This window comes from Alexandromys fortis, unplaced genomic scaffold (assembly GCF_014885135.2).
Source record: "Alexandromys fortis isolate MF-2015 unplaced genomic scaffold, M_Fortis_MF-2015_v1.1 scaffold_76, whole genome shotgun sequence".
NCBI lineage: Eukaryota > Metazoa > Chordata > Mammalia > Rodentia > Cricetidae > Alexandromys > Alexandromys fortis.
The window spans coordinates 4,474,547-4,486,918 of record NW_026067997.1 but is presented as its reverse complement, the minus strand read 5'-3'; the positions used below and the strand labels follow the sequence as shown (position 1 = coordinate 4,486,918).

The 12,372-nt window shown below is 38.5% G+C and overlaps 1 protein-coding gene across 2 annotated transcripts in view; it reads right to left on the bottom strand.

Annotated features, from left to right (window-relative positions):
* Rnf180 (ring finger protein 180) overlaps positions 1 to 12,372 on the bottom strand; it is a 153,200-nt gene that overhangs the window by 123,345 nt on the left and 17,483 nt on the right. For both annotated transcript variants that reach the window (XM_050160482.1, XM_050160481.1), the window contains exon 2: positions 9,938 to 10,072. In XM_050160482.1, coding sequence (XP_050016439.1) covers positions 9,938 to 10,072 — 135 coding nt within the window. The remainder of the gene's footprint in view (positions 1 to 9,937; positions 10,073 to 12,372) is intronic.

Sequence of the window (12,372 nt, the reverse complement as noted above, 5' to 3'; positions counted from 1 at the left end):
CCTATTAGGGTTAAACAGAGGCAATCATACATGGGTAGAAATGTAGGTCTAGGGAAGATTCTGATGAGGTCTCAGGCTGAAATGAGGAACAAGGAGTAACGGTTATTGGAAAGATTATTTTTGTAATTTGGGCATGCTGGTGAGTACCTGGAAACCCAGCACTGAGGAGTCTGAGGCAGGAGCATAGCCCTTGAGGTTAAAATAGCTTCAGAGTGAGTCTGTCTTTTAAAAAATTAAAATCCAAACAAGGACAACCAAAAGCTCTCCTTGCAAATAAAAAATAAAGAATTTGGGTGACCTGAGTCTGGCTTGAGGGAAGATAGAATGTAAGTGTGGCAAACTGGGATATTTTACAGTAAAAAAAAAAAAAAAAAAGTATGTAAGCAGCAAAGCATTGAAGATGCTGCAAGGCTTCCAACTGCACACTGTGAAAATGCAGTAGAAGGGAAATGACAGACAGGCAAGGAATCTCTAGGGTGGAAGGGCCCAGGATAAGTCTGAACATTAGCCCTCCTACCCAGCGTCTTCGAATGCCTGACCCTTGCCCTATATTCTCAGTCACAGTTAGAACAGTTGGTTAAAAATTAAGACAAGGCCCCAGGTATGTCAAGAAGCCATGCTAACATAACCACAGACTTGCATAAACAAGCTTCTACAAATCCCCTGTACAAATACCTTGTTGTTATGACAAGTTGTATATTCCTGGAGGACTTAACCTCAAATTATACAAATTCTTTTTCTTTTATCACCCCTGACCCTGCCCTTACACACATACACTTATGGCTTTTGCTTAAAAAGGACCTACTCCCTATTCTCGGGGTCACAGTGTCTGATCTGGAACCTGCCTGTTACCCCAACTTCTTAGAAGTTCTCGTACCCTGTGGTGATGAAATAAAGTTGCCTGTGTGCTGCGGGATAATCCCTCTGTATGTGTGAATATGTATTCCTCTCATTGATTAATAAAGAGGCTGCTTTGGCCTAAAGCAAGGCAGAATAAGGCCAGATGGAAATCAAACTGAAAATACAGAGAGGAGAAGGGAGATGTAAGCCAGCCACCAGGGAAGCAAGACATGCTAGGGAACAGGAAAAGTGTCAAAGCCACATGACAAAATGTAGATTAGAAATAGGTTAATTTAAATTGTAATAGCTATTTAGTAATAAGCCTGAGCAATACAGGTCAAACGTTTTGTAATTAATATGTTTTTGTGTGATTATTTGAGATTGAGAGGCTGGGACAAAAGAAAAATTCCACCTCTGCTTACACTAACTTTGGTGGCCTTGTCCTCAATACCTGCATAACTTCCAGACCCAAGAGGTGAGACTAAGAGACCTTTTCTAAGGAAAGTGATATGGATAGACAGAAAATGGGCTTTCCTCCTCAGCACACAGTGAGAGGATGCTGCTGAAGGCAGTTCAGAGTTTTCAAAATAAGGTAGGCCCTTGCAGACAAGGTATCCAGAAAGGTCCCTCAAATATCAAGGCTTCTGCTGTAGTCAAGTCTTTGCTTCTTGCGTTCTGGGGCAAGGGCTCCAGTGGGCCCTTGTGCAGCCCAGGTCTGAAAGGTAGAAGCTGTAAACTTTGGTGGTATTTGTATACTCAGAATCCAAAAGCTATGCAGCAAGGCTTTCTCCACCTAGATCCCAAAGGATATAGCCAACTGCATGGGAGCATTCCAAGAACTTGGCATGGGGAAGGAGTCTTTGTAGACTGAATCTATGGGAGTCAGGCCAATCTTGAGACCACAGACACAAATATAGAATGCTGTTAGCACAAAACTCCAGGACAGCTGCAGACAGGAAGGCTCTACGCCCTAAGAGCTGGTGTACTAGTAAAACCCACACAAGTCGTCAGGGCAGGGGTCCAGAGGTTTCTGTATCTATCCCTGCAGGCATGGAGTCACTCAGACAAGCAATCGGTGCAGGACTGCAGGTTTCTGGATCCTCCCCTGCAAGGAAAGGTGTCCAGAAGGTGGTGTTTCCCCTATAAAATGCAGCACCCTTAGCCCCGCTGGATTCCATACCTACTTGGGACCAGCTGTCTGGTTTTCTCCTTTTCAAAAGAGACTACCTTTCCTATGCCTGGCTGGCCATTGTTTTAGAAGCTCAGAGTTTATTCTGATCTCACAGGCTCCCATCAGGAGGAGCTTGTCTCATCTACATCTGATTTACATGAGACTGATTTACATGAGACTGGGCTTTACATGATGGAAGTGAAGCTGGAAGCCTGAAACTTTGCAGTTAACAGGAAGGAATGACTGTACTTTATGTTTGAAAAGAGCATGGATTGAGGTGGGCACAAAATGCACTGAGGCTCCTATGTTGACCCTTGGCATTCAGCAGTTGGTGCTTTTGGGGGAGTCCCCGGAAACTTCAGGAGGAACATCAAGAAGAGGTAGGTCCCTGAGGCCATGACTTTATGAAGGTTCCAGTTGGTCCTCTTCTCTGTCTCCTGTCTGCCACGATATGAGGAGGATTTGCTGAACACTCCTGCTTGCCTGGCACACTGTGCTGCCTCACTCCAGGCCCAGAACACAGAACCCAGTGACCATGGAATGAACCCTCTTAAACGATAAGTAAGCAACTCCTTGCTCCAACGATTAGAATGTTTCAAAAACAACCAAGAATTCAGCTACAAGAGAGCAAAACCTATAAAGCAATGAAATTAGGACCACCAAGAACTAATTTGATCTGTGTTGACCTCAGATGTAGGATAGAGAGAAGTTATCTGTAAATACTATGCCATTGTATACACGAACAAGAGCTCCTGGGGAGCACAGTATCTATGTAAGATCCTGTAGCCAACTTCTCACAGATGGCAAAGATGACAGAGAAGGAAATTTCAGAGGCTGGAAAGAGCTGATCCAGCCCCTTTCAAAGACAAGAGTGTTGAGACCTAATGGAGCTGGCGAAGTTCTCTGAGATGACAGCCCATAAGGTTCGCAGAACCACATCTAGAACTGCAGCCCTTCCACACCAGGCTAGTGGGTCACAAGCTAAAAGAACTACAGGCAGAACGCCCTATTCGTTCTTTCAAATATCGCAAGAAAACACATCTTGAATTTTATTAAGGAAGCACTTCAAGTCACAATGGGTCCCTACTTTCTCATTCAAAAGCAAGCAAACTACATGAAAACAAGAAAACACATCTGAATCCTTTTCCTGACACTCAAAACATAATACAATTATTATAATTTTTTCTACCCCCTGGAAAAACATTCTAGCACTGTACTCACTGATAATTCTATGCCATCAAACTTTAATCTAAGAAATCTATGGTTGTTACTTTCTACAGCCCTTGAGTAGCAACTTCCAGCAAGTTCTAGAGAAAATACAAGTGGCACTCAAGAAAATAATCTTGGTCAAGATCAGGAGTCTGCTGAAGGGCTATCCCAAATATATTATTATTTTCTAAATAATTTATCCTCTGCATATATAGTCTCCAAATCCATAGATCCAATGAGCCAGAAAATTAAAAAAAATCAGAAAAATGCATCACCATTACAGTAATTTATATCTAGAAATGTCATAAAATGACTCCTTACATAGTTTAAATCATATCAAATATTAAAAGCCACCCAGAGACAATTTAAAGCATGCACAAAGCTGTACAAGGTCATATGCAAACATCAGCTATGGGCCATGAACATCTGTACATTTTGGAACTTGTGTAGGGTCCAGAAACTAATCTTCGAGAGATATGAAAGACGAATGTCATTTTAATTTCTACATATCCCCCAAACCTGAAGTATAATCTTATTTTGTTCATGCTGGAAATTCTTAATCCAAATGCTGAAGTAGAGGTCTTTCTTTCTATATGCCCTACAAACAAATCTCACTGAGTGGTAAACTGCACGGAATGACGTAGGAGTCATGACACCCTCAGATCATGTGACGGTGACTGACATACAGGGGACATGTCCACCTGCTTGGCACCACCGGCATGCAACTTTCCAATAGCCAGTGTAATCTTCATGAACTCCATTCACTCTGGCTTGCAAGGGTTTTTTTTTTTTTTCTTTTGAAGATTAAAATATGTGCGCGGCTAACAGCACACATGCTTTCATTTTTCTGTACTGTTGGAAAGTCTTTATTTAAAACTGAAATTATTAACATCAGTATTGCTTCTACCTGGTCATGCTCCACTAGATCAAGTTTTAATCTGTTTATAAAAGATTCTGGGAAATGACTTGGAAGTCACACAATCAAAGCCAACACCATAGTTTTCCCTAAATACTTTGCCTTTGACACAAAATGAAAGTATGGAGAACAGAGGCTTTGGAGAATGGGTCAACTTTGTAAGACACCCGGGCTCTTGAGCTCTTCCCTTTAGAAGGTGACACTTGCACAGATTAGTACAACTAATGAATCATAAGAGCCTCCTACAGATGAAGCAAATTAGAATTGACAAATAAGGTCATCTTTCCATTATAGAACCCAGAATCTGCCCTGACTTTTCAAGATTATTTACAGATTAGCAAAAACAATAAAATGAAAGAAGGAACAAATGAAAAAAAAAAAAATCCACACTGGGAGAAAGACAGATTGTTGACTTTAAAGTGTGGGCCACTCACACTTGGTAAGGAGACATACTGATATGTCAGAAGCTTTGCTGTGAAGGTCTCGTGTGTCATTTCAGTACATAGATTTCATTGTTTCATCCACTCTTATAAACTGACAATATTCGTCACAAGATATTGATGATAATCCTCAGGAACCATCACCCATTATTAAGTCTTCAGAAGCTTACTGAATGTTCCTCCATGAGCAAATACCAAAACAGTAGCTGTACACAGGTGAAGCTTCTCAGTACACGTTCTTACAATTTTTATTAAGCAGAAAATGCTTACATTATGCTCACTATGCCCTAGGAATTGCTTTAAGTATTTTTCCATGTTAGAGCTAAGAATGCTAAAACAAGGAAAATTAAGCAACTTTTCAGCAACTTGTCAAGGTCCCATACTACTAATAAAGCAAGGATTTGCAGCCAGTTAGTTCAGCTTCAGTTCTAAGGCACTGAGTTTCTAGCTGCTGCCTCCTGCAGCAGATAAAGCTACAGATTCTAGGACCATGCACTAACCTTTGTCTCCTGTCTGAGGATTTAAAGCACTGGCAATTTCTCCAACACTCACGAAAAGCAAACCTAAAGCTTAGCCAAAATGACCGACTAATGTGTATGGCAAGGTGTGTTTGGAGAGGAAGCTCCACTGCTGCTTTGGCTTTGTGACATCCCAAGGAAACCACTTTAATTTAAGAACTATTAATAAAACCAAACATGCTTCCCAGAACAGTTGCTCTTTCATGTTAGAGAAACAGATCTATGTGTATGCATGTGCCCACATGTGCCTGTGTGTGTGCATGTGTGCATTCTTATGCAACATAGAGGCTGAATGGAGAATGTTTTGGGGTGAGGGAGTAGAAAAAAGTGGGGAAAGAGTTGGAAGCATAACGGAGGAGACAAATACATGAAAAAGAGAGCGCTATGTACATGTTTTAATGCCATAATGAAGCCCATAATTTGTACTCCAAACTCAATAAAAAACCTAAAAGAAGAATCAAAAACAGCCTGACTAAAGGTATTTAAAGGCTTTTAAACAGCAAACATTTTATGTCCTTGGTAATAAGGAACTTAAAGTCTAGAAAAGCTATTTCACTAAGCTTTGAAAGATTATAGGGAGATTGTTTTTATCAAGTGAGATGTAAAAGGAGGGAGGAGAAAACAACAACAACAATGACAACAAAAAAGACCTAAGCTAATTTCTCATAAAGCTGGCAGGAAGATACACAATGCTTATAAATAAAATAATTTATCCAGGCAGCAGGGGGCACTAGTGCACCTCTCTTGTATTTTGCTTTCTGAGCATTGAATGGCTTCAGTTGTCTATACAGGACATGTATGAGTTTTTATCATTGAATGGGACTTAATTTTGAAATGTCCACTGAATGGTTTCAATGTTTAAACACTGATGATTTAATACCATTAAATAATATTCTGAAAGATGTTTATAACTTGGTTTTAAAGTGTAGGCAGTAACATTATCTCATCAAATTCTTTAAAAATGAGTAACCCATACTGTTTAACTGCTGCTGCTGTGCAGACCCAGGGCGTCATAGAAGACTATCATTTAGCATTGCTATTTGTTATTAGTTAAATGTTTAAAGGGTTACTAACTTAAGAGACCCCAAATTCTTTGGACTTTTTGGTGTTGTGGACATACCACAGAGACTTTGAACAGGCTGATGCTGGAGGTTTCCATACTCTGTGTCCTATACGCCTTCCGTTATTCAGTCCCTGAAGAAGCTTTCTCCTTGCAGATAGGCCCAGAACTCTGTGAATCTCCCTCTTTTACCATGCCCTATACTTTTTCTCTTGCCAATTCTATAGATAATAACTGAGCACAAATATCTAATATTTCTATGATTAGTAACAAATAAATATTCAACATTAATACAGAAATTTAAACTATTGATATTTATTATAATGGATCTACAATAATGAAATAATTATGATTATGTTAATATGGCATACTAATAGTGAATGATAAATCCTAGAAACAGATAACCCTGAACAGATAATCACTCTTTTGTTGATCTTCAAATTTCCAGTGCCTATAATAGAGCTGTGGTAGATCCTCCCAGGCTGTCATAATAAAATTCTATTAAGCTGAAGGAACTAAACAACAGAGACAAACTTTTGTATTGTTTTCGAGGCTACCTGTCCAAAGTCAGGGTGCCTGATTATCTGGCCTTTGGTGAGGGTTCCTCTTATCTCACAGACAGCTAGCTGCCTTTTCCTTTTTACCTCCCATATTCTCTCTTGCTATATAAAGCATCTTATCCCAATGCATCCTAGAACTGCCCAGACTCAGTGCCTAGACACACTGTGAACTTGAGCAAAATTACTTTTCTTTGTATCTCAGTCTTTTTATAATTAAGGTAGAGACAACAGATAATTTTCCTCTAATTACTCTAATGAATAAATAAGTGTAAATAATAAAAACATAAACAATGTAACTATAAAATGTCTTTGAATCAATAAGTACATTTAAAAAAGTAGTTTCCAGTATTAGCTGCCAACAAAATATAAGGCAAATTCTAATGATACAGCACTTACAGTACCATATCTCTGCAGGGTTAAAATTTCATTACCTGAACATACATATCATACATACATATTTCTTAGTTTAATAATAAGCCTAAATCATTTAAAAATCAAAGCTGGTTTTGGAGTTGGGACAACGGCTATCCTTCTCTATATCCAAACATGTTGTTTAAAGAAAAATTTAAAGTTTATGTCTCATATCAGGAGCCATCTGGTATAGGACAGAAAGAAGAAAGAATACAAGAAAAATTTTACTTCTTCCCATAGCTATTTTTGTCTTTATTGTACCTTTCATTGAATATATGTCTATATGAATAATGTTTAAGTTTTCCACAATGAACAATAAATTTTCCTGTAGTAACCTTTGAAGTTTTCAGGAAGAGGATGTAGCCCCACAACAATGACTCCACCTGGTTGATATGACATCATGATGCTGATAGCATTACTTTAAGGTAAGTTTTGGGTACAAGCTGCTCAACTTGGGTGGCTGAGATGGTGCACCCTTTGACAGTGTTCTGGCTCGAACTCAAAATAAGAGCCTCAGAAAAACACTACCAAATACTCAGAGACTATTTGCAGTTATACCAGACAGTAATCTTGAAACATAACCATCATTTTAGTTTCCCAGGATCCCATAGAAAGAATATCGCCCCCACGAGAGCTGGAAGTATTTCTAGAAGATGACATCCCTTCTCCCAACAAAGTTTGTCCTCAGGATTAGGGACATCTATTAGGGGTTGATTATAAGTGGTATAGGGTGGGGGTTGGGGTGGAAATTAAGTAGGCTTAGGGATCTTTTTTGAAAAGAGAGGAAAAAGGAATTGGATGGGATAATAGGTAGATCAGTGTGAGCAATAATAATAGTGAGTAATAATGAGAATACTTGTGAGCTATTATTCATAGAAAATTTACATTGGTATAGATTCTTGTACATTGATACAAATTCATATTATATCTGTCATATTGAATATGCTCCTATGTCTGTTTACAATATTTGTGAACCTAGGCAAAGTTATTTTGCCATATTTAATGCATGCATGTTTCTACCTCTGCTTAAGATATTTGGCATACTGATGCAATTTTAGGATATATTAATCACATTACACTATATATTTCTACCTTCAATAAAGATATTTATAGATTGTTTACATTTTGAAGTTATTGTTCTCATATCCTGCATAGTTATTTAAAGACTGTTTAATATTTTAATATGAAGGCATTGTCTTTATATAGGTATTAAGAATTATAGATCAATAGTCACTCATGCTTGCCATACTTATAGTTAGACTAATCAGATTCTTTAGATGCATAGAGACTGTATTTCACATAATAGCTAATCTTCAACAACTTCGAAGAGCTGTAGAATATGGCATTTAAATAACTTAGGAGTCTGTTGATGTGAGACACGACTGTTCCTGGCAGCATTGATCAATAATTCCTGAGAGAATGTTGGGCACTGAAGACACTTCACTTGGAGCTTGTTTTCTTCTTAGCAAAACTGGCCTTTTGGGCAAAGAACTGCCCCTGCCTCGACCACTGATAAAATGCATGTTGTTTGGATTGGACAAGCAGGATACAAGTAAAATTAATAAACAAACAAAAAGTAAAAATACAAGTAAAAGTAATACCTTGCCAAGACAGGGTAAGATGGTTTTGAAAATTTTCCTAACTCTGAAAATGGTTTGCTAGTTACTCTAGTCCTTAGCCAATGCTGGTTGCTCCAACACTGAAAATGAGACTTTGGGTGATTGCCCAGGTAGCCAGTTGTCTCTGTCCTTTCTTACACCTTTTGGAAGTTGCTTGATTGCACTTCCTCTTTACTCAAGTAATATTATTTCCCTTCTCAGGCCTTCAATGGGGTTGAAGATTAGATAGTCACAATTACTTTACTATCATGACTTAGCCAAGCCATTACTAATGCAAGACTTAGACTTCTCAGAATAGGTTAACTATCGAAACATTTAGCATATGTTTACGTTGGTTGTAATTCTAATTTTTATTCTTGATATCTCTTCTTACTGTATATAGTTTTGTATTGGTTTGGAATTCTCATTTAGATAAAAGGGAGAGGTGCTGTGGGAGCTCCTTCAGCCAATAGCCTTTAAGATACCAGCCCACCTGCGTGTGGTCTCATGCAGCATAAATGCAGATGTAAAGTGTGCATGGGCCTCTTGGCTGCTGGATTTGGTTCCAGTTCCCAGCGCATGCAGAGGACTGCAGACGCTACCCTTTCTGTGAGTTCACCCCTTATTAAATAAACCTTTGTTATATTCTATTCTGGGCTGGTGTAGGACCTTTTATTATAAATTGCAACAATAAAATAAAGACCTTTACACCAATTTCCATAGCATAAAACACAATCTAAAAGTGGGATAAGTATAAAGGCCCCTCAGTAGAAAACAATGGTACCTGTCATACTCAGAAATGACAAAGAATTCAAGGAACTGTTGCACGTGGCACATGAGTGAAACTGCAAAATCTGATGCTCAGAAAAATATGAGGCAAAAAAATGCACATGATTTTCTTTCATTGGAACAAATGGCAAGAATAGGCTATACCAATTTTGGAGAACAAAGACAGACATCTGGGGTCATGGAAATTATCTTGAATTTATTCATATTAGAGATAATTAAGTTATCAAGCTGTAAACAAGTTTTAGTCTATACAAATTATATGCAATAAAACACTGCCATGCAGTGCTTTAGGTTTTCGTCCACTGGAATCTATCAGATTTTAAAAGGTATCTGTCATGCGTTCAGGTGTGGAGGAATAGGTGTGCACGTATGGTGTGCCTCCAAAATTTCTGTACTCTAAAATTCTTGAAGCCAGAACTACTCACCTCAATCACTTGATTCTCAAGGCAATTCATGAGGCAGGCAGAACTTGCAATACATCTTCTACATTTCCAACAATGAAGAGCACCTGCTTGCTCGTCACTGGTTTGTTTGGCTGTTGACTCTTTGCTTCTTTTCATCTGTGGGAACATTAACGATTTTTAGAATGGCAAGCTGCATCAGATATCTCTGAATCATTAAAGCAACAGTTACATAGAGAATGAAAAAACATTGGTTATTGTGGTGCTAGAGACCGCTGCTCCCCACCCTGTGTCCTGACCCCAAATCAGTGTCTGAGTGCTCTTTGCCACACACAGCCGGCTACAGGATTTAACAGCAGGATCAAACCAATGCACAAACTTTCAACACCCCCCAACACTAATAAAGGTGTTTTGGTTGGCACCCAAAACACTTAAAAATCTGGTCCTGGCTCAAAGCCAGAATTCTTTACATCTTCCATAGATAAATACCTTTCCTAGGCCACTTGAGTGGGTGGACATGCCTATTCCTCCAGTCTAGGTACAGCATGATTTCCTCTCATTGCCTATCGTGAGTGAAGTTGTAGCATTCTGTAAGTCCCAAATTGAGGCACGGGAGTTCAGTGCACCTGAATCTGGAGCTAGTTTCTCCGGAATTGCAATAGCAACACTGATGGACACTTCTCTGTGAAAAACACCCTGGTGCAGCTTTTGGGATGACTTCAACAGCAGGTTTTGTGAGATGAAACAGGTACCTATGTACTAGTTAGCATGTCTTAGGTAAAGAGCACTTTATTAAAAAATAGAAATGACATAGAAAATTCATTTAATTTTGATTATAATGCATTATGTAGTGATTACCAGCTCGTTTTCTAGGATGCTTTATGTCTCCCACTAATGATTTTTTTAAAGCTAAAGCTCAAGAGAAAAATCTAAGTCATTACAGTCTGTTTAAGAATCTTGAGTGGAATGCTCAGTGGGTAGAGCTTATTGTTTCCAATGCTAAAGACCTATTTGATGCAGGATATCCATATGATAGAAAGAGAACAACCCCTGCAAGTTGTTCTCTGACCTCCATAAAAGCACTGTGGAGATGAATCCTCCATTTACACACATTAAATAAATAAATAAATAAATAAGTAAATGTGACTTTTTCAAAAAAGAATCATGGCAAATAATTATAAACATTCATTGTTCATCTTGATTTTCATTTTTGTAGGGTTGTTTTGTAGCTTTTTATTTGTTTCTTTTATTTTTTGTGTTTGAAAAAGAGACAAACATAAAATTGGATGGGTAAGGGTGTGGAGAGGATCTGGGAGAAACTGGGATGAAGAAAGCATCATCAAAATATATTGCATATTTTTTTCAATAAAAAACTGGCCTTTGGGCAAGAACTGCCCATGCATGCAACTGACAAGATGCATGTTGTCTGGACTGGAGAAGCAGGATACAAGTAAAAAGACTGCCAAACCTTGCCAAGACAGGGTAAGACAGTTCTGAAAAAAATTTTCTGCCTCTGAAAATGGTCTGTCAGTTACTTCAGGCCTTGCAAATGAGACTTTGGGTGATTGCTCAGGTATCCAGTTGTCTTTGTCATCTGGAAGATGACATTTTCCACATTTTGGAAGCTACTTGATTGCACTTCTTGTTTACTCTAGGAATATTATCTCCCTTCTCAGGCCTTTGATGGGGTTGGAGATTAGACAGTCGTAGTTACCTTCCTCTTATAATCTAGCCAAGTCATTTCTAATTTAAAAAAAAACTTAGCGTCCTTAAGAATAAAATGATTATTAAAACATTTAGCATATGCTCTTTGCTTCATATTGTTTATGCTGGTTGTAATTCTAATTTTTATACTTGATATCTGTTCTTATTGTATATAGTTTTGTATAGGGTTTGGAACACTCTTATTTAGACATAAAGGGGATTGATGGACAACCTCCTTCAGCCCATGTTCTTTAAGAGGCTGGATCGGGTTGGGGGTATGACTTTAGGTACCAAAAAGCTGCAGTTCTGCCTCACTTGGTCTCTTCTTCCTGCGAGTCATACATGGATATTGGACTCCATTCCTATTTCCTCGCTGTGATCCAGGAGTTCCCTTTTAATACTCTATTCAGAGTTATCTTGGAATTATTTGACTTGTGTTCTCCACATTTGATGTGTTCTGCATCATCATAAACTTAAACATTGTGGGATTATATTATATAACTGGGTTACACAATTCTAGGGTATGGACTTTGAAGATGATCATGTCACAAAGTTAAAAGGTGGGATACAAACAATGCTGCTATAAACATAGTAGAGCATATACTTTTGTTGTGTGATAAGGCCTCTCTTGGGTATATTCCCAAGAGTGGTATGGCTGGGTCCATGGGTAGGTTGATCCCGAATTTCCTGAGAAACCTCCACACTGCTTTCCAGAGTGGTTGCACAAGTTTGCATTCCCACCAGCAATGGATGAG